The sequence below is a fragment of the Zeus faber genome, assembly GCF_960531495.2.
Source record: "Zeus faber genome assembly, chromosome: 3".
Classification (NCBI taxonomy): domain Eukaryota; kingdom Metazoa; phylum Chordata; class Actinopteri; order Zeiformes; family Zeidae; genus Zeus; species Zeus faber.
In genome coordinates this window covers 6567492-6591272 of record NC_137190.1, presented here as the reverse complement: position 1 = coordinate 6591272, position 23781 = coordinate 6567492, and the positions used below count along the sequence as shown (strand labels likewise).

Here is a 23781-nt window from a genome sequence, read left to right as displayed (position 1 = left end):
CCATAGAACACAATTATAATTCCAATATAGTCTTGTAAAGTAAATGTAAACAGATAGCCTGGGCTGTCAGGCTGCCACTGCCCCCTCCGCCAGCAAACCCCCCCATTTCCCAGAAGACTGGTAATAAAGTAGAAGAGATGTAGTGCTGGAAGAGGCTTTTTAGCCCCTGTCCCTCTTCCCCTCATGCCAACCGGGATGGAAACGCGGTGCCTCGCGGAGACGGCGGCGGAACAAAAGGGGCCGGCGCGAGATTTAGGAGATTTAATGGCGAGGCCACGCTAGGGGAGGCGGGATCTCCTACGCCAGCGGATGCGTGTGTTTTCCTCCTTATTTCTAGCAACGGAATCAAGCGACGCCGTCACGTCTTCCCCCGTCAGCTGATCGGGCTGGCGGACGGCCGGCGGCGCCGTCAGAGCCGGGACGCGTCGCCGCCGCTCACCCACCCGGCTCCCCCTTTGGCGTTATTTCGTTCTCGCGCAGTTCTCTTTTTTTCCTCCGCCGCGTCGGGTTTTGGTTCCCGTTGCCGTTCGCTGTTACTTTCCAGTCTGATCTGGACGCGGCTGGAACAATGTCATAGCTCTGATGTCATTGTTGTCCGGCTGAATTAGTTCCCCTAGGGAGTTTTTGCCGCTGCTCTTCCTGCCACTGCCCCGCTCGCATGCCTGCGTTTGCGGGAAGGGAGTTCCCAGAACACGGCCCTATCGCCGAGCATAATTATATTGCTCAGGGATCGATGTAATAAACTTTGACTAAAGTGGCCTTGGCCGAAATGTTTGGGTATTGATAAGAAGAGATAGTACAGCGTGGGCTGGCACGCTTCCCATCCAATAACATAACTCGGCTGGCTTAGTCACAGGACTTCTCATGTGAGGCAGTGATTAAAGGCTGCAGTATGCTTGGCACAGAAAATAACTTAATGAAGCACCAGCGCTGGTGAACACCGTTGTCAGTCTGCTCAGCGTCAGCGTACTCATGACCAGTCACTGACAGTGAGGAAAAACCGAACCGGAAAGGAGAGATGATCTCAGCTTTTCAATATTGGTCAATATTCGGAGCGTTTGCAGACAAGGAGGAGGCCTGGACTGCTGGCAACCTGGTGAATACGAGAGCTCGGCTTTGGGGAACAGCACACACTGCCACACGTAAACAGTGATCTTGTTCTGTCTTGTTCCAAATGCATTTCTTTGATCAAAACACTAATGAACGAGCTGCTCGGGATGACAGGGGTGGAGGTGAGTGGAGGTGGGTGGAGGTAGGTGGAGGTGGGGGGGGGGGGAGGTTGGGTAAAAGAACGTACAGTGATACCCGCAGAAAACCCCAGAATGTGAAAACGTCTGTTTTTTTTCAACGATGAAGTTCATTTTAGTTCAACTCAATTACTTTTTCTACCATTTCTATATTATATTTCATTTTCCATTTTGTCCCAGTGCAGTTTCATGAGCTCTTCATTCATACCTGTTCCGCTTTTGTTGTTCCTAACTTTCCCTCGTTGTTTTTTTTCTTTTAAAAACCTATTTCTGAAAGTGGCGTCTTTATATCAAGGCCCGAGCACTTGACTGCGGAGTAAAGAAAACAAGGATACAGTGTGTACAGTAAAGCCCGGCCTGGGTCAGAGGTGGGTAGGTTATACCGCCCACTGCTGGAGTCAATTCTGTGTTGTTGGACATTTTCCCGCATATCACAGTAAAAATATTTACAAATATTTTTTAATATGAAGAAAGGCAATAAAAGAAAAAAAAATCAATGGGTCAGCATTGTCTGATTCGAAATGTCAGTTTAGTTTCAATTTAGTGAAAAGGCTTTAGGGCCGTTTGAACCAAAGTGCAAAATACGGGGGAGTTTGGGGGGATCTGACCCTCCCTAATTCGGACTTGGACCCCCCCCAACAGAGGTAAAAACAGCAGGTCGGGGGGGTTGAAACATTTGTATATCCTTCTTACCTGTAATCGTAAATATTACAATATATTCCCATATTCATTTCTGGAAGACTCTTATAAGACACCCCTAAAGTGGACCATACCATTACGCTGAGCGTCGCGCTCCGTCGAGCAGCTCCGCCCCACAGGGCGCGGTCCGCAGCTCAGATCAGAGCCATCTTTTTTCCCAAACAAAGCAAATAAAAACAGTGTTTTTATTGCAGATTTATTTGATTTATCATTAGCCCCCTGTGTAACCATGCGTAACGGGTGCACTTTCTCAGTCACTGCCGCCCTCCCTCGCTGAAGAAAAAAGCTGACGCCCCCAATTGGCTTTGTAAAATCTTCACTCTGGTTCGAACAAAAGAACTTAGAGGACCTTGTTTCTTTTCCCGTTTTGGTCCATTTTCAAATTTTTGTTAACAGCAACCTTTTTGGCAGAACGCCATGTTTCTTTAAACTGTTTTTATTTTTTTTTTGGCACATCTTGAACTCTCTATGAGAGAGAGTTTTTCTTTTTTGGTATCCATGGTTTTGCTCCTCTTAAACATTCTGTTTGTTGTGAAGTGCCTTGGGGGCAGGGTTTGTTTTGTTTTTGTTTTGTTTTATTTATTTATTCATCTGTTATATTTTTCCTCTCTGGGTTTATTCTCCCGTCGTCGTGGAGCTGAGCCGTGGCGGTCGGATGCCGCTCATCATAATTATCTGGTGGTTCAAGCGTTCTAATCAGGAGCAATAGTGAAAGCTAGAGGGGCTCTGTGGAACGTGTCTACGGGGCCCAACGTCTCTTCGCCGTCTCCTCTGCTATATTCAGTTGTTTATTTTATTTATTTATTCGGTCGTCTCACGCCACAGTATTTGTCTCAAAAAATATCGCAGGATTCACTGCACTTTGTCATGAAAAAGTCGAAAAATACTCTTTATTATACTCTAATTCAGCGATTGTCAACATGTGTGACATGAGGGCATTGCAAGTAGGCCACCAAATCATTGATTTTAAGACAAACAATTTTAATGAATATAAAAATTTATTTTGAGTCAACTAATTTCATGTTTCTTTTCATGTTGGATGTTTAAAAATGAATTTCATTGTAATTTCCTTAAAAAAAAAAAGATGAAAATGCACTACCGTGATAAACTAGCAGCTTATGGAAGGCTGCGTCGATCGCACGGCCCGTGCTTGTTCGCTGTGTACCGCGTCCTTCTTGTTTAAATATCACTGGGAAAAATCACTGGGAACGCGACGATCTGCCGCGCTGCTCGTGGTCGGATGTGGGCCGAAAACATTTGATTGGTTTTCAAGTGGGATGCGAGTCAGAAAAGGATGGGAACCGCTCTTCTAGTTGCTCTAGCTCTAGTTACTTCTCGTTTTTCATCATGTAAAAATTAGAACTACCAACGAAAGCGAAAAAAACCCTATAAGTTCCCATTACGGTTGAAATTGCATCACAAACTCCCGACAAAGGAGTTTCAGCGCTTCACAAAAACAGATCAGGAACAATGAACGTGCAACGTGTTTTCTACACCCTATAAAATTAAAATCCAATACTGTCCGGGAAGCTCTGCGCCCCTCATGACCAGCAGGGACGGACAGCGCTCTGCGGCTAGGGCACCCGCATAACGTTGTTCCGAGCCACACAGGCTGTGTGTGGTGTGATCTAGCGCCGTAACCTTTGGTAATTCAGCTTGAATCCAATCTGGTCCGGTTAGTCACTTAGCCTGGAGAAGGAGCTCTTGGAGTCAGTTAGTGGGACGAGTGTGAGTGGAGCTTCGCCTCCTGCCGGGTGTAAATCACGGAAGGACAGTCCAAGGGGGAGAGAGCGAGCGAGCGAGAGAGAGAGAGAGAGAGAGAGCGATACTATCACTGTTGTGTGTGTGTGTGTGTGTGTGTGTGTGTGTGTGTGTGTGTCTTGTGTTTTCTAGCCCAGGCCAACAAGCAGTAGGCCTGGCAGGCTACAGGAGGAAAAGGCGTGGGGTGTGTGTGTGTGTGTGTGTGTGTGTGTGTGTGTGTGTGTGTGTGTGTGTGTGTGTGTGTGTGGGTGTAGGTGTGTGTGTCTATGTCTTCGTTTGTGTGCCTGTGTTTGTGTATGTGTTGGGGTTATGTGTGTATGTTTGCGTGTGTGTTTTTTTATATATGTGTGGGTATCAGTATGATACACACACAATAAGTAAGAACTATCTGTATGTATCTGTATGTATTGTTAATATGTGTGTGTGTGTATGTGTGTGCTTGTGTGTGTCTGTGTGTGTGTGTGTGTGGTAGTGTTGTGTGAGGAGGGGAAGTGGCGCGGCGCTGTTCAAACTAGTCATCCGTCTGCTCTGACAGCCAGCGTGCGTGGAGAATGTCCCGAGGACAAGGCATGGTGTGTGTTAGCGGAGAGAGAGGGAGAGAGCGGGAGAGGGAGTGGGCGGCCGAGTGGAAGTGTCGTCCTCGCTCTAAGTGTCACTCTCTCTAGTGTTTCCTGTCTCTTCTCTCGCTCTCTCCCTCACACACACACACACACACACACACACACACACACACACACACACACACACACACACACACACACACATTCGGGAAGTCTAACTTTACTGCCGCAAATATCCTCTCATCTTTCTCTCTCTCTCTCTCTCTCTCTCTCTCTCTCTCGCCCCGTCTCTCCCACACTCTTTTTTTTTTCTTGTCACGCTCTTGGTGCATGGGCCTCCACCAGCCACATGCGCATTCACGCCGTATCCATAATGCAAAGGCGGCGGCATAAGAAGCAGCGTCGCGGAGAAGGAGATAAAATTATCCCTCCCTCCCCTAATCCTGCACCGCTCTCCCCCTCGCTTCCTGCCCGCCCCCAACCCCACACACACACACACACACACATGCACACAAACACACACACACACACACACGCACACACACACACACACACACACACACCACCGCCACCAGCAGCAACTCCATCCGCGGAAACACCCGCTTTTCACAGCGTTACCTGCGGTAAAAAGTCTCCCAACAGTGGGTGACCCGATAGGAAGAGAGAGAGAGAGAGAGAGAGAGAGAGAGAGAGAGAGAGAGAGGGTGGGCTCTGCACGACAAGAGGAGCCTCAGTCTCAGGGATTTTAATGGCGCCGGGTCCTGAGCAGCCGCCACTCGGAGCAGCTGCTAATGAAACGCCACACCGTGTGACTGACAGCATCAAAGGGCATCTGCATACGGGGCGGAGGCTTCCAGCTTCGCCTTTTCCCTCAAATTAAAGTGCGTGTGCGATGGATGGAAGAGAGTGGCACGCTGTGATGACTCCATTTCAATCCAATTCTCCTTCTCCTTCCCCTTCCTCTTCCCCTTCCTCTTCTCCTTCCTCTTCTTCTTCTTCTTCTTCTTCTTTATTTTGGCTGTTTTGCACGCGCGTCCCTCCACTTTACGCCGGTTGTGATTGTGAATATGGTTTTCCCAAACTCCCGGGAGTTTCAGAACAGGAGAGAAGTAAATTTCGCAGGCGGCGACGGCGGCGGCGGCGGCCGAGCAACAACCTCAAAACGGGGCTTGATTGATTTTGAGTCAGTGCGGCGGGATTCGTCCCTGGAAGCTCGGCGTTGCTCGCTGGCTTAGAGGAGGCCGCCATTTCAACACCCCCCCCCCATTTCTTTCTCCCTTTTCCTCTCATTCGGCTGTTTCTTTTCCCGTCATGAATATTTTATACACGCTCATGCGCAACACATTTTCTATGCAGTTTGGACTCGAAAAAAACCCACCAAAACAAAGCAAAACAAAACAAAAACTCTCTTCCTGTCTTTTCGCTCACAAACGTTAGCGGTCCGAATCGCTGAGAGGGCCCGGGAGGTGCGGCACTGATTCAGAGACATCGCAGAATATTTAAATGTTATCATAGCAATAGCAGTACAGATATATACAGAGCATACAGGTTGTTCTCAGTCGTGCCGTTTTTCATAAATGTTCCCCGATCTGGCCACAGGGGGCGATATAACAAGCCGTCAAATTAAAAGTTCAAGTTCAAGTTCAAGTTCAAGAGATTATTTGTCACATACATATACATACGGTCATACATATATGCAGTGAAATGTCATGACACCTGGTAAAAGTAAAAGGAACACGGCCCTGTCGCCGCCCTTTGACCGAAAGACTTGAAACTGGGCGGGAAGGTGTCGTTTCTCATGTTTGAATATGTCTGTCCGGATAGATTTGCATCAATCTCCAGATTTTGGAAAATCTTTGTGTCCAAGCGCCAAAGTCCAAATAACACCAGATTCGATTCGGCGTTCCAGGAACAAACTCCAACTGCGGAGCCAGAATCTTTTGAGATATTAGCCAATGCAATTATGATTTCATGTCGCAATATCGAATCTACCACCAAGTCCAGGTCACAGCGACGAGGGACGTTGGAGACATTGGCGGGGCCCCCGAGGGCGGCGCCCAAATTTGGCATGTATACAAAAAAATACAAAAAACGACTCAACAACAAAACAAGGGAAAAATGTGGGAAAAATATGCAAAAACTGGAAAAACTTTTCGAGAGTCCCTACGTGTTCCACAGCTTGGGCGGCGGTCGCCGTATTTGGCGGTCGCTCTATTTAGCGGTCACGTGCCGGGAACACCTTTCGGGGGCTGCGTGCAGCCTTAATTTATTTTGCAATGTTTTTGCACTTCCACCCCTCCTACCGTGCGGCCACAGCGGGTCACTAGGTGTGGCCTCCCGGTTTCTGTGTACGCAAGCACTCCTGCCCGCATCTGGAGCGACTAAATGGATATTGGAAGCCGCTCCCGGAGCCGGAGGAGCGTTGGGCGACGCTGGAGATTGATGAGTGTTTGGGCGCTTTCCCTGTGACCTCACCGCATCTGGCACCGGCGGAGTCAGGCAGGTGTGACAGCCAGCATCCATCTAGCAGTCAGCTGGAATGGGAAAGGGACGCTCGCATCAGGAGAGACACAGCGCACACACACATGCACGCACGCGCACACACACACACACACACACACACACATAGACACGATTAAATAGAAACATGCACACACACACGCACACACACACATGCACACAAGGGTACGTACGCATGCACACGCACACCCACACAAAGACACGCATCAACGCTGCTGTTGCAAACATACACTAAACACACAATGCAAAATAAAGGACAAAAATGCATTCTACGTGATCGGGCAACGACAAAAGACGATGCACACACACACACACACACACACACACACACACACACACACACACAGCACAATGCAACAACGTGCCCACTTTAAAAGCACACATACACACACGCACACACACACACACACACAGCACACACACACACAAGAAGGGAGCGTTCCTGGCAAGCCGTGGCTTCTACCTCTCCACGAACGAGTCATCTTCAGACGCTGATCTTCTTTAAATGTCTCGCTGCTCTCCCGTCTTATTATCGAAGACAAATGGACGTCTTCCTGTGTTCCAGACTCTCGTTAGCACAGCACATGACAACCAGCGGGGCCCCGTTAGCCATTTGAACACATCTGAGGAGGAACACCAGCGCTGCGACAGGCACAGACGCGGCGCACATGGGCCCGTCTTCACATGGGGATGGCAGTCGAGGCCACACACACACACACACACACACACACACGCACACACACACACACACACACACACGCACACGCCGGACACACACACACACACACACACACACACACACACACACACACACACACACACACACAGACAGATGCCGCACACACACACGCACACCCACACATACAGACACACAGGCATAGGCACGCACACAGACACACACACAGGCACGCATACACAGAAACACGCACAGACACACACACACACACACACACGCATTAAAAGTGACACAGACACACAGCCCCCGTTAACCAGTTAAAATTTGGACACCCAAACATCGCTGTGATCTCCATCACGCTGGCCTCCGTGTTGTGAATCTGAACTCTGAGCATCTATGGAGTGATGGAGGTGGTGGAGGTGGGGGGAAAATAATTTAATAAAATAATAAAAACTGGGTAATTTGTAAGGCTTCTCAGGTTGGAAACAATGGCTCTGACGGCTTGAAAGTATGAGTTACATTACGGTACTTAAGGACATTTTTCAAGAGACTTTTGAATTGTGCTCAATTGCATTTCAATGCAAATTTCTATCTGTATCTATTCTAGTACTTTGTCTCCAAAATAAATCTGGATCGATATTTATATTTATATTGATTTTAAAATCACTATGACTTCCCCTTTACCATTTTCAACTGTAAATGATCAGCATCTGCAAGTAAAAATGTGCATGAGCGCTCTATGAAGTATTACAGGCTCTGTTAAATCAGGGCGCCGGATATGACGAGTTCATTTACCTTGAGTACTTCAAGTACATTTAAGTACTCGTTCACCTCTCCTCGAGTGGTCATTTCAATGCTGCTCTTTTGCTCGAGTAAAATGTCCGGGAGAGAGGGGGCCCGGGGAGCAGGAAAAAAGAGGCTACGCAGTCCTGAGTCCCTCGCCGCGGGGGGGGGCGCTGACGACATTCTTCCCCATCGCCACCTCACCCGCACCCGCACCCCCCCCCCCATTTGCTGGCAGGGAGAATCCCCCACGAGGCACTTCTCTGATGTAAATCACAGGTAGGGGACGCGAGCCTGGGTGCAGGCACCGCGCCATGAAATCTCTGTTGACATTACCGACGGGCGTTTCCAGAAAAAGACCGAGGAGGGATGGAGATGGATGGGGCGAGGGGGAGGGAGAGAGAGGGGGAGAGAGAGGGAGGGAGGGGAGACGGAGGGGAAAACAAGAGGAGGTGTGAACGTTCGGAAAACGCTTTTGACTCGTCCTACTCGTCCTAAGCACCGCCCCCGTCTGTTTTTGGGAAGATGGAGCGACTTCCTTCGGTCGACTCCCATCCCTCACTGGCCACTCGCCACATAGAGAATTATTGATGTATTTTCTGTCTCTCTCTCTCTCTCTCTCTCTCTCTCTCTCTCTCTCTCTCTCTCTCTCTCTCTCTCTCTCTCTCTCTTTTTGAGACTGAGACTGAGGGAGGGAGGGAGTGGGGCTGAAAGTAGTTGTTTTTTTTCCGTGGCTTCAAAACTAGGAAGCCTTAATTCGGCTGCTGGTTTGTTCGGCCCTAATACCCTCAAGGCCTAGCCTGTTTCTTACAAGGTAACCTCTTAAAAGAGTAGAGAGGAGAGAAACAAATCTTTTACCTCGGTGGTGCTACGGGGAAAAAGTACAGCACTGGAGATAACTTGGAAAATAAAGTGAAGGGAATAAGGGAGCCGAGAAAATGGGTTATGGAGAGGTAATTTGCACCCCGGCCCCCACACTCCACCAGCCCCCGCCCATTTCCCAGCGCTATAGGGAAGAGTAAATGACTTCTACTTTAGCTTATGACAATATTTAGCTGAACTTGATCTGGAATGGGGCATAGCAGGGGCGGAGGGCTCCGTCTTTTACCGCTCGCCCGTTTCTTGTGAGTGTACTGTAAGTGTGAAGCCGCTGGGCCGGAGGACGGGATCGGCGAGGAGGATGAAGGTCTCCGGTGTTGGTCTCGTGTGGGAGGAGCGGCGAGGGCGGAGCCCCTGCACCCGACGGGCGCCCGCGTGGGGCGGAGGGAATTTAATTGCTCCGAGCTTTTACTCGAATAACAAACACCCTGACACAAAAGTACGCCGGTGAACGTGAAACCGCCACATCGGCATTTCTCCTGGCTCTTAAATAAACGTCTAATATTGAATGTAAAAGCACTTGTCATATCCATTGCCTTGGTAAAACAGCAACAGCCTATAATACTTCATAAACCACTGCACTACCTTTTTTCTGATGGGCAATTTGAGAGATTCACTCCCTGATTTTTATATATATATATATATATATATATATATATATATATATATATATATATATATATATGTATATATATATATATATATATATATATATATATATAAATAAATATATATATATATATATATATATATATATATATATATATATACTGTATATATGTATTTCAAAAGAAAAAATCAGGGAGTGAATCTATCCAATCACTCCCTGATTTATATATATATATATATATATATATATATATATATATATATATATATAAATCAGGGAATGAATGAATCTATCAAATTGCTCATCAGAAAAAAGGTAGTGCAGTGGTTTATGAAGTATTATAGGCTGTTGCTGTTTTACCAAGGCAATGGATATGACAAGTGCTTTTACATTCAATATTTGACGTATATATAGGTTTCTTTGTCACATATATATACGTACATGGTTTCATACATATATGCAGTGAAATACCTTTACAACACACCCAGAGGTTATGCACAGTAGTTACTAAACCAAACATAATAGCTAACCTGATTCCTACCTAGCAACTAACTGAAACGAACTTATTCCTAAAACTTAATGCACTTAGTGAATAGAAGAATATAAAAACAAAATCATACTCAAAAAGACAATACAGAGTGGGGGTACAAAATAGTACGGAATATATATATATATATATATATATACAGTATATTCTGTATATCCACATTTAAAAAAAAAAATTGTATTGAGATGGTGTTACAATACAATATACTTCAGTACAAATGCTTGAAAAGCCGACGGTGAGAACGTGCTTGTGTTCTGTTACTGTTACTCCACCAGTGCCACTCCCTCCTCTTCCTCCTCCATCTCTTCGACTCCATCCCTTCCCTCCCCCCACCCCCACCCTTCTGTTCCCAGCAGCGTGTGGAGCCGTGACACTCGGAAGGAGGCTCTGCGTCCACCGCTTTGACATATGAAAGTGACGCTTTGTGCGGCCGCCCATTCGCTCCGACAAGCGGGTTGACGACGACGCCCGGGTCGCAGGACCCCCCGCCCCCCGCCCCAACCACCCCCCTCACACCCACCCCGCCGGGCAGGAGCCGGCTGCCAAGTGCTTCTCTGTGCGAGAGAGAGAGAGAGAGAGAGAGAGAGAGAGGGAGAGAGAGAGAGGAAGGCTTAATTGTTTCTGCCAGAGCCGTGCCTCTTCTTCATTTTTCTCTCTTTCCTCCCTAATCCCAGGGACCCCAAAATGGAGCTGTTATTTGCATGTCTAATGATACTCCATATCACAGGCCTCTCAAAGGAGGAAGCCAAAGATGATTATTAATATAGCCGATGAAGGCCTCATTTACGGCGCCTTTTGTTCTTAGGCCCGAGGAAGTGCTTTTCGATACCTGCATATTAAACGCGGCGTCCCGTGGAGAGACGTTCTGGCCGCGACTCTGAAGGGACGATGGATCCTGATGGAAGGATTTCAGACGTTAACCGCCGGCGTGCCGAGCAGGGGGCCGAGCGCTTCGGCTTCTTTTCACTTCTCCGTGTTGATTTTACACTACATCACTCCCTAAACAAGGCCGTTCTCCAGTACTTACAGTATGTGCAGATAACAAGGTGGCGTCAATACATTGGGGTTTTTTTTGTGCAGCCCGAGTGATGTTTTTGAGCATGTTTTCCTTCCTTCTTCCTTCAAGTCGGCGTCCTGTAATCAGCCAATCAGCTTCTGCTCCGTTTTTTATTGCTAGCGCTGTAAATTCGCGCTGTCGGTGAACCGTCGGCTGTGAAAGGTGCGCGAAAACCTTTCTACTCATTTATATATTCGTTTCTAATGTTCAAAGCTTTGCTTGCGGACGGAAATATTAGACAATAATATCCCAGTGAAATTTATTTTTAAGATTCGACCATATATTTTCTATGGCGCTACAGCCACAAACAGTATCTGCACAAGCAAATTTCGAGCCGATGTGCCGCGCGTCAAAGCAGATCTTTTGGGCTGCGACGAGACGGCGCTCATGCCGCTCCAGCACCGCACCAGAAGTGTTTTGAAAAATCACATTTGGATCCGGCCCCAACGCGTCTTGGCCGCGTTCGCACTCGGCTTTTTAGCGATCAGCCCCCATCAGCTCAAGATGCGCGGAGCCGCTAAGGGAGCACGCGGTAGAAAGTGACATTGGCAAGGAACCGGATTTACTTTTTTGCCGACGAGGAGCGGAGCAGGCAGCGGCGAAGTGCTCAGGTGAGGTTTTGCAGTGAAATCGACGAGCAACAGGAACAACCAGGAAAAATCCCGGCTATCGTTCACAGGCTTACCGCAGGGTTACGCTTCTCTAACACCAGCACCCAATCACGTCCCAGCTCATTCCAGCCCATTATTCAGGTCCCCATACAAAAACCGTATGCCTCGTTGAATTTCAACACCAGAAATGTTTTTCGTTTTTTTTTTTCTTCTTCTTCTTCTTCTTTCTGGCTGTGGCAGTTGGCATTGAAACTGGGTAATTTGCAAGGCTTCTCAGGTTGGAAACAATGGCTCTGACGGCTTGAACAGGCACTGTGGAGCACATCTGCATTTTCCTGCAGGAATGAGCCCCAAAGAACCGCTCCGGCACTGAATGTCTTCCAATTATGCAAATGTTTGCATATATATGTGTAGTTGTATATAACTTCCTTGAATCGCTCTCTGCCTCATGCCAGTTCTGCACCTTGTGGAAGGAAACACACAAGCACACCTACTGTGTGGAAACGCCCTTTATAAATATATATATATATATATATATATATATATATATATATATATATATATATATATATATATATATATACTTATATATACTAAGTACTGCAAGGGAACCATAAAGATAATGAAGATTTTTGTAAATATTAAAGAAAATATTCCTTTCCTCAGATCATTTTTCCAAAAATCCTAAAGCACTTGCCTCGCTTTTAAGCTGGAAAGTTTGTTATCAATGGACGGCGTAGTGCTGAATGGACGATTCAGCGTTCGGCAGTTTGCTCCTTATCTTCTAACACTTTGAGACCAGACCAACTGGGCTTCCGCCGCACCGTTTAACAGTTTAACGCCAGCGACAAACTCAGAGGAGAGGCTGTGGCGCCGGCGACATTTAGCAACATTACGTAAGACCGACATGTTTTACAGATGAGTGAGCCATCCCATTCACTCGGTTGTTGAATCATTGGAAAGGAGAGAAAAAGGAGAGAGCTTTCAGAAGGTGAGAGAGTAAGGGAGGGAGGGAGGGAGGGAGGGAGAGACCGGGGGGGAACGGGTGGGCGGGGAGTAAAATGGTTGAAATATGAATTACGAACCCGGTCAGCACCATCTGGGCCGCGAAAACCCGCATGACGGAGCGGAGATGGAGCTGAATCGGACTCGCCGCGGATCCATCTGCACCTTCGAGAAATCAATCCCATCCCGTTATTTGATTAGGTCGGCCATGCCGAAGAGAGGGGGAAAACTCTGCCACTCCTTGATTATGCTTGTTTTGTTTCTCTCACCCACCGACCCCCCACCCTCCCCCATCCCTCCAACCGCCCCCCCCTCCGGCGGGGCTCGCCTAGTATACGGATGGGCCCGGGCTCGTGGGGCGGGGGCGAGGACGGCGGCGGAGGTTAATGCAACAGGAATCTCCGTCTGTTTAGCACGCAGCGTGCGCCCTGCGCCGCCCCGCTCTTGTTGCTCATCCCCCTTTACTTATTTATCATTTAATCATTCCCAGGTTTCCGGCGAAGTTCTGCGGCGCTTACAGTATCTCAAGGCGGGCTTAGGAGAAGGCGACGTCAGGGTGCAGTGGATTAGATGGAGTCGCCCGGTGCCAAAGGTTACTGCCGCGCGTCTAACGATCGCCGGGTTTGAAGTGTCCGCCGGTGACGCGGCCGGCGCGCGTTTTTCTTTTTTTTTTTGCCGTGCGCTGATCCCCTCGCCGCTTATTTTGTTCTCGCTACGGGGCGGCAGCATGCCGGAGACGACGGGTTGTGCTTGAGAACACTGGGCCGATTTAAAAGCTCCATTACGCAGAACGCTTTTATTTACACAATGCAGAAATATATTCCCCGTTTTGTTTCCTGCCGGTTGTGCCGCGCCGAGACTGAAATGCACCCGGCCTCCAACCACAGTCGAAAACAAAAAAAGCTTTTCATGGGTGACTAAATCAAATTGCGTGGCCCTCCGATACTTAAGGTAACTATGTTTTTGGCGTTCGGCTCCTGACTCTAAATTCAATCTCGCGCAGCGGTCGTCGAAATGCGACAGTAAATGAGACGTGTGCCGCCGAGTCTGGACCAATAGAGACGGCATTAACCCCGTTTGACCCCGGGATCGAAAGCAGCACAAATTGTACGTTTCGGTTTTATTTATTTTTTTGCTCACTAATTCCGGATTGTCCGGGGGGGGGGGGGGGGGGCTTGTCCATCATTCACCTCTTTTAGAAAAAAGAAGAAGAAAAAAACAGAAAACACCAGCGCGTGTGAGAGGGCTCCGGCGCCCGGAGCTGCAGCTCTGATTGTAATCACGGCCCCTCTCTGAACTCCGCTGGCTTCAATTACAGAGCGTCACCTTTGCTTGTCTCTGGGTCCCAACTCCATCTCTTATCCATTGTCTGGATGAACAAGGGGTGTCTGAAATGATAATGAACAAAGGGGGAAAAAACATCCCGGGCAGAATTCGCTTTTCCCGCTGCCCATAAACAGCCTGCGACGCACCCGTGACCTCGCACAGAATACTGTAGCCGAACGTACCGGAGCCGCGTTTCCCAGCAAATCGATGCATTATCTATGAGTTTAGTGAGGAAATGGAGGCTTGTCGGATGTTTTAAAAAATGAACCTCCTCCCACTCGAAAAGAGAAAAAGTTTGCATGTACTTATTTCCGGGGAATACAAGGAACATGGGATATTAAATGTGGTGTGAAATATTGTGATTGGCCGCCCTCTGAACATTGCTGGAAACGCCCTTTTCTTTGTTCAGGTAAAGCAACGTGTGTCGTGTTTCGTGCCAGAAGGGATTTTCTTTTCTGGTCTGATTTAATAAAACTCTCTCATTGTACAATGTGCACTGAGACACGCTGGTGGGAAAACTTTCCAAGAATAGCTAAGTGCATCATATATCATGCAGCGCACCATCTGTTCCGTACATTCAAAATATTATTGCAATATTTAGAAATACACATTATTAATGTAGGTGTAATTAACGGGATCAAAATCCCATAAATGTGAAGAGACTGGATTAGCTTTTCCAGACGGGTTTTGAGCGAATTCTATATTAAGAAACAATTTGGGCCACTGTTGCCCGAGGGCGTGCGTGGCTTGAGAAAAAGCTCTAATTTTACCAATTTTGCCGATGAATTTCTTCTCGCTAATTCCCCCATTTCATCACAAAGGCCTCTTGGAATGAGTTCTTTGGATTCATTATGGCAGGGTGGGTGACGGTGACCAGATGAAGATAATTGGGGCCTTGGACTAAATCATCCAATGCGTTTAGACAGAAAGAAAAAAGGGTCAACATCTGGCCTTTGCAAGAGCCGCGATGTAAACTAGTTCACGTTGCTGGGCGCCCTGGGCGCACCATACATTTTACATAAGAACATGTGATGACTGCACGTTCTGTCTTCATATTCATGACGTTGTTACGAGAGGCGATGTCCGCTTGTACGACGATCTGTTCTGGCACAGCAGCCACGTCGCTTTTGATTTATGAAAAAAACAAATGTGGTCGATACAGCTGTTGCATGTCACGTCAAGTGTGGGTTTGGATTTGCCACGAAGGGGTTCTCCACAAGCTCTGAGAAAATAAAGATCAGGACCTTCAGGAATGCGGCGCCAGCAGTGCCCTGTCGAGGCAACATTTGCACAGAATTTGTACAGAAACGTACTGATTTTTCAATCACCGTGGTACAAATTGGTCACCAAACGTAAACAGTGGTACTCATAAAGTACTCATATCCTAAGCATTTGTATAAATTCACCAAGAAATATGGTCGAGGGTCCAGAATTGATGGTTTCCTGAAAAACTCAACAGGCTCAAACTTAAATAAACTTTTTTTTTTTTCTGTGTGTATGAAAAAACCTTGACAATAGATAGTACTTGCAGGCTTTACAGATTAATATATAATATACATATATGTATATATACAGTGGCATTACTCAGTGAAAGTATATACAGTATATACGGTACAGTGTATAGACTGTAAGTGACACAGAGTATGTATGTACTGTATATACACACACTCTGCAGACACTTAAACTCAGAGAGCTGCAGTGAGGATAATGAGTAATGAGAATAATCTAAGCAGTGACTGAGTGAGATAACCTGCCTCCCAGTGATGACAGCGTCTCCTCCCTGCCTGTCTCTCTCCCTCCCTCCCTGTCTCTCTCCCTCGCTCTCCTCCACCCCTGCCGCTACATGCAAAGGAGGAGCGCATGCCTCATCCAGCACTTGCCCTGACAAGGAGTGGAATCATTAATCCCGTGTAAAGCTTACTGTTAGGCTGGAGTGTGCAGAGCCTGCTGTTGACAAGAGGTGGTTGGGGGGGGGGGGGGGCATGAGTGGGAGGCAGGGCGGGGCGAGGGAAGGCGAGGGAGGGAGTCGGGGAAGGGGTGAGAAAGTCGTCCTCATTAGGATACAGTGATTGTTCCAGTGATTGCCATAAAAAGCCGTTCTTCAGTGACAACTGACATATTTCCTCCTCCGCTGACAGCATAAGCAGTCCCATGCTGCCTTGATTGGGGCTTGTAGCTGTAGAGCGTGTGTGTGAGTGTGAGTGTGTGTGTGTGTGTGTGTGTGTGTGTGTGTGTGTGTGTGTGTGCAATTTCATGTGGAGCAAAACTGGCAGAGTCACAGTATATATATATATATATATATATATATATATATATATATATATATATATATAATATGTATGTATATATGTGTACACTGCATAGTGCTTGTATATAAGCTAAATTGTAATCATCATGCTGAGCTAAAAATAAATAAATGGCTCCAGAGGTTCCAGGGGCGGAGTCTGAACGTCTTTTTTTAATGCGTCGGAGGTGTTTTTTGTCTGGACCGCTTGCATTTTCATGTTGGAGACAGCGAGCGTTTTAGGCCGTGCAGCCCATCATGACATGGAGTCACGGAGTCATGGATTACTGTGACTTCAATAATAACTCTTCATTCATTGTTCATTTGGATTCAAACTGACGCAGATGTCGATTTATTTATTTATTTATTTAATTTTCAACCAATATTTTTAATTAGGAGTCAGGCCTCAAGTCGTCCCGAGGCCCTGCCCTGTGATCCCCGGGTCCCCCAGGTTGGGAATCAGTGCTATAGGCCTCACATGCCATCCCTACATAAAGAACTGAGACTTTTCACAGAAATTACATTTAAAAGACACATAGCACGAGCAACCAAACAGGTATGCAATCAAACAATCCCAAAGTCCAGATCACCTGTGTGTCCAGACCACCGACCAATGACGTTGAAAACATTATTATTATTATTATTTTTTTTTCCAAGGGAAAATAAGAGATCACTGAGCTCTATGATCAACGTCTTGAGATGCCGGTGCTGTTACGGTTGCCTGGGCAATGCAGATAATGACAGGAGCCGTTGTCAGGCGATTGTCTGACCCTGGTAATTGTACTGTGTGACGCTCAGGCTCCAGATGTCAAACGTTTGAGGCGGCGGCTTCAAAGCACACCGTGTTATTACCGAGGGCCCGAGCCCGTCAAGGCTCGCTCTGCCTATTTCTAAGCGCAAATTTCTAGCCGAGCTGTTTTTCACCCACAGTGTTACGCCGGGCCCCACGCGCCCGGACCCTGCGCGCTCGGGGCCCCGCGCGCTCTGGGCCCCGCGCGCTCTGGGCCCCGCGCGCTCTGGGCCCCACGCGCTCTGGGCCCCGCGCGCTCTGGGACCCGTGCGCTCGGGGCTCCCGTCACGGTGTTTACCGGGGAACGACTGTTTTTGGCGAAGCAGCTGCGGTGGAGCGCAAACATGATAGCGCGAGGCCACGAGGCTCACGACGATGTAGGGAGGTGGAAGGATAATAGTAATGCAAACCAGAGTAAATCCTCCTTATTATTATTATCATAGGCTCCAACATCTTTTCGATGTACATTGTACGTGTTGAATCGACCTGTGTTAATCAAAAACCGGTCGGAGTTTGAGACCGGGATGTCCACGCGTGCGAGGCCCCCTGCGGCGCTCCACCGCGCTAGAAAATCGCTAAAATCATCTCATTTAAAGCTCTCTAACTAAATTAGCGATGGATCAAAGCCTCTCTGTGAACTGAGGGCTCAGGCGTGGCGGCAGGAGAACCCAGAAAATGTATTGATGAGTATTGAGTAATGAGTATTTCATTGCGTGAATACAGTTATTTTTTAACGAGTTAAGGACTCAAACTGGATCAGAGAACTTGGATCAGGGGAGATGATCGTGCTCTTCAGTATTGGGTTTTTTTTTTTTTTTGTTTGTTTTTTACGGGAATACCGCCACTGCACTGATACAAAGGTTAAATTCGGGAATTAAGGTGTGATGTTCTGCCATGAGTAATGACAGGGAAAACTGAGCCCCCCCCCAATGGAAACGGCACCGACGCAAAGGCCCCGGTAAGAGGCAGCCAGTCGCCTCCCGATTTGGAAAGTAAAGCGAGGTGTTCCGGGTGTGTGATCGCAACGCGATTAATGTCCAAGCTCATTTCATTTTTTAACATTTTTTTTTTTTATGTGTGTATACAAGTGAAAATAAACACATGTGCATTTATTAACCTATGCTTGCGAAATTCACACACACACGCACGCACACGCCCACACGCACGCGCACAGGGAACAGCGGGATCCTTGTAGAAAGGGTTTTCCACAAGTCACGCGGGAGGGAGGGAGGGAGGGAGGTTGGGGCTCGGCCATTCCGGCCACTTTGACATTGTGTGGCTCGGGGTCGCCAAAGCGCTTGTTACTGAGATTTTTTTTGTGTCTTTTTTATCGTTTCGTGTCACGAAGCCGGGTGTGCCGTGTGGGTGGGGGGCAAAATAGACATATTGAATTGGAGACGATTGTCCGATTTCAGTCGCCTCCCGATTTGGAAAGTAAAGCGAGGTGTTCCGGCTGTGTGATCGCAACGCGATTAATGTCCGAGCTCATTTCATTTTTTAACATTTTTTTTTTTATGTGTGTATACAAGTGAAAATAAACACATGTGCATTTATTAACCTATGCTTGCGAAATTCACACACACACACGCACGCACACGCCCACACGCACGCGCACGCACACACACCCCGCGGTCAGGCTGTGAGGGGGGTGTAAAAATGACAGGCCGTCATTAATTTGAGCTCGTTTAAAGGGTTTTTCCGTGCGCAGGATGTTGCGAGGCGTGTGTGTTAATGAGCTGCATCTTTCATCCCAAATGATGGCACAATTAGGAAAACAAAAGTGCAAGGTGTGACAATTTAAGCGAATGTGCTTTGTCAGTGTCTACAAACAGCGCCTCAGAGACGGGCGGGCGGGCGAGAGGGGGCTGGCGAGGAGAAGGGAGGGAGGCGCCAGGGGCGGGGGTTGGAGGGCGGGGGTCGGGGGTCGGGATCATGGTGGGTTTTTGGGCGTCGCTGTTATTCAAGTGTCGCGTGCCTGCGCCTGCGCCCTGCGCCCGCCGGGCCCCCCCGCCGGGCCCCCCCGCCCAACCGCCTGGCAGGGGAGAAAAAAACCCCGCCGCTGGATGCGCGGACGCGAGCCCCCGTCCGTCCGTGCGCCGTCGGCGCGTGCACGAGGGGGGACGTCAAGGCGCCGCCGGGCGACGCCGCGTATGCGGGCCCCGACCGCGTTGAATTTGCAAATGTTCTGCTTCGCGCTACTCTCTCCTATTATTTACATTTATTTTTTTTCCCTGGCCCTCTTTTCTGCAAGCCAGCGAGTTTCCTCGGGGATAAATGGGTTTATTTCCAGGTTCTGGTGAGTAAAAGAAAAGCAAAACAAGAACAAAAATAAATAAAAATAACTAAAAATTTGCCTGTTCTCTCGCACCGGGGTCTTAACTTTGTTTTAACCTCGCGCCCTCTAATTTGGCTGTCGCTGTCCGGTCGTCAGCGCCCAAATCTGGGCCCTATCACTGACGCCACCATCATTATCTACGTATTTGGGTGGGGGTCAGGCTCTCCGCCCTCTAGTTTTTTGTTGTTTTTTTTCGGTCACCCCCCTGCTCCTCAGATCCGCCGTCCCTGAGCCAGCTGGTGTCTGAATGTTTGCCCGCCGTCGTTAGTCGTCGCCGGCCGACGGGCCGGGTGGGAGCGCTCGGCGTAGCGCGTAACGCCGCTTTGTGAGCTAATGACAGTGTGAGAAAAATAATAATGAGGAGCATGTTGCATTGTCCGGAAACCGGGCGGATTAGTCCCCCCCCCCCTTTTTTCTCTCTCTCTCTCTCTCGCTCTTTCTCGTTTCATCGGCGTTGCGCGTTTCCCCGTTCTGCTCTTCAAAACCTTGAAAAAAATGTATTTCGGCGCGTTCCCCCCCCCCCCTCTTTTCTTTTTCTAATTCCGTCGACATTCTAAAGGCTGCGCTCTTTTCGTTGTTTCGCACTTAAGGGAGAAAGATTCCGGCGCATTGTGCGTCCATACGATCAATTTGCAACCCGTAATGAGGCGCTACGTAGGCGAAGGAGCGTTTCCACTTAGAAGGCTATCCCCCGCAGGCCTCATTGAGCAAAGTGCATGTTGAACCACGTCCGCTCGCGCTGCTTTCGGTCGCTCCGTCCCGCCCCGGCCCACGCCGACGCGCTCCGTCGTCTGGATTCGCAGCGTGCACGCTCCGACGCCCGGCGAGCGCTGACCGATTGGAGATCTGTTATTTGCGCATTTGATCGCACTCTTCCACTCACGGGTTGTTGCCTTCTACCCCCCCAAACCCCCCCCCCCCCCTCCCCCTTTCTCGTTCTCTCGCCCTCTGTTTTATTTTAGCTGCACACAGACTTGGATGTGGGCGGCAAGAGCATCAAATACGTCCTGGCGGGCGAGGGGGCCGGCACCATCTTCGCCATCAATGAGATGACGGGCGACATCCACGCCATGAAGAGGCTGGACCGCGAGGAGAAGGCCGAGTACACGCTCACGGCCCAGGTCATTAACGCCAAGACGGACGAGCCGCTGGAGCCGCCGTCGGAGTTCATCATCAAAGTGCAGGACATCAACGACAACCCGCCGCAGTTCATCGAGGGCCCGTACCGGGCGTCCGTGCCGGAGATGTCCACAGTGGGTGAGTCATAGCTGGGGGCGAGATCCCTCCGGGTCGCTGGCGCACCGGGCTCCGGGCTCCGGGGGACGTTGCCCTGTCCAATGTCGTGCCCCCCGGAGCTCGGTATGAGATCATCTGGAAGGGAAACGTACCAACGTTTCGATGGATTAAAGCATCCCCGTGCAGCGCCGTCCTTCGGGGCAAAATGACGCGGCCGATATTTTGACGTAACTCCCCCACATGACCGCGCAAAGGATGAACAACAGGGTGGATTATTCCATGATTGGCATCATAAACATTTTATATACATGGGCGCGTTTTGTTATTTAGTTATTTTTTTGTGTCTTTTTCCAATCAAGGGGATGGCATCAATACAGAGGTGTAGTGTGAAAAATATCCATGGATGCGGCGTTCACACAAGTGTGTTTAGTCGCTCTGGCCATTTCGAGCCGGGAAGAAGGAGCTAAACACAGAGGCAAAACATCTGCAGCCGCGAGCGCCCACCTTCGCCGGCGCCGAGCTGTCATCCACTTGTTCCCGATGCTAATGGCTCACAGTCCTGCAGCCGTGCCCGTGAGCCGGAGGACCCCCCTGAATGTTTTATGTCTGGCATTATGCTGATATATTCATGTATTCGCATACCTTTTCCCTCCGCGCGCCCCGATGACCACCGCCCGATCTGAGATTTCAAACAGAGTTTTCTCAGAGTCGGAGCGCGGCGCCGCTCTGCCGGGGCCTCGCCGCTGACCCGGGAACAGCGGGATCCTTGTAGAAAGGGTTTTCCACAAGTCGCGCGGGAGGGAGGGAGGGAGGGAGGTTGGGGCTCGGCCATTCCGCCCACTTTGACATTGTGTGGCTCGGGGTCGCCAAAGCGCTTGTTACTGAGATTTTTTTTGTGTCTTTTTTATTGTTTCGTGTCACGAAGCCGGGTGTGCCGGGTGGGTGGGGGGCAAAATAGACATATTGAATTGGATACGATTGTCCGATTTTTTTCACGCTACACGAAGCAAAATTTTAATCAATTCATTTGAATGGGGAGAATGAAGCGGGTGGCGCTGATACGTACACAAAAACTAAAACTAACCTCCCAACCTTACGCCACCGCCGTAAGGTGTGCGTGGGGGGGCGGGGGGGGGGGGGGGGCACGGGGCATGGATGTATTCAAATTTAAAATGCATGGGTTTATGTCTCTTCTGACTATCATGAAATATAAGCGGGAAACTGGGTTCGCATTTTCTCTCCTAGACGTGCGTCGTTTTTCACCCATAAATTAGTTTCCTTTTTAGGTTTATAATAAAACCGCGATTTCACCCATGAGGCCATTGCATCAAGATGCATTACAAAATGCTGAAGCATTGTGGTGTTTGAAGTTTTCAGGGTTAGTTTTTAGCATTAGCGTTTGAAACGTTTATAAATAATTGCCCTAATTACGCTATGTATAGAATAATTTTTAGCTCCTGTAGAAGCCAAAATCCGTATGATATCAACCTTGTTTATGAAAAACATGTTTTATTCACAATGTCGTGGAGGAGTACGACATTGCCCACCATCCTAAGTGTAACAGCGACCTCTCTGATTGGTGGAGCTCACTGTTACCATGGAATTGTTTACCACACTGGCTGATGGGTACACAGGCGCACAAACGCTGATATTTATATCCGGTTTAATTGTATCTACGTAGTAAATTCATTCCCTACATCCCTATTTAATAGACCATTCAACAGAGAAAAAGCAAAACCAGTATTTGTGTACATATCTGTTCCTACTTCCTTCCCCGTGCCCCTTCTGTGTCTGTAAAAATCTCCCATTCAAATAAATTAATAGGTTTCGTTATGTGTCGCACAAAAAACGTCAATCAACATCAACAGATCAATTTTCGTGATCTTTTTCTACTATGATCACGGAAAAGCATGAGACCGGGGTGCTGAGTCCCCCCCCCACCCGCTTGCGGAGAAGTTGCAGCGGTTTCCTCGAACTAATATGGGTTCAGCGCGGCGTCGGATCCGTTCCGCGGCGGTTCGCGTGTGTGTCCTTTAATCCGATTCTTATCAGATACCTCTCGCTGTGAAAGTGAAACAAAACAAAACAAAAAAAACAAAAACAACAAAGAACAAACGACCGACAAACCCCGAAACGAAACAGAAAAAGAACAAAGCGCCTCACACTAATACCCATGTAAACAAGCTTCGTCTGGGAAGTCGCTGTGTGAACCCGCTGCACGGCGGCGAGGGAGCGCAGGCTCCTCGCGCGTTCGGAGCAAAGTGGCGCTTGGCGGCGACTTGCCGGTGGGAACGCGACGCCGGGAAAAAGAGTCAAAGTCGCGGCGTCTTTGTTGATTGTTGTTGCCGTTTTTGTCAGCGCTGATTAATTAAACATTCACGAATGCTCAGTTGTCGGCTTGAAAGGCTTCCCTTTCAGCGACTCGTTTTTTTTGGTTGTTGTTTTTTTTTTTTACATTGTTTTTTTCTCAGGCGGCACGGCATTAGTAGAAGAATGAAAAGCTCCGGACAAACAAACAATAACTAATTTTGGCCTTCATCTTCCGTCTCCATATCCATAAATCACCGGTTCCTTTTTTTTTTTCTTCTTACAATGGAGCTCGGTCTTCGTCGCAGTAAAAAGGAGGATTCGTGCCGAGCTTGACCGTGTTCCTGGGAGCATGTTGAGCAGCGGAATATTAATAATGTCAGCGGGGAGGCCGGGAGGAAATAAACGGATATTGATGTGAAGTCTGGTAGATATGAACAAGTCTCCACAGCCACACAAAGCTGGAAAGTATTAAAAAGTAATTATGCCATATGTTAAAATACAATAACTTACATCTGGGGGTTCTGCCCAGAGCGCGCCCAGAGCGC

At 48.4% G+C, this 23781-nt stretch overlaps 1 protein-coding gene across 1 annotated transcript in view; it reads left to right on the top strand.

Moving 5' to 3' along the window:
- Positions 1-23781, top strand: part of cdh8 (cadherin 8) — a gene marked incomplete at both ends in the record, with an annotated part of 95242 nt that overhangs the window by 14857 nt on the left and 56604 nt on the right. The window contains one exon of the mRNA XM_079997092.1: positions 20653-20947. Within this exon, the coding sequence (XP_079853218.1) occupies positions 20653-20947 (295 nt within the window). The remainder of the gene's footprint in view (positions 1-20652; positions 20948-23781) is intronic.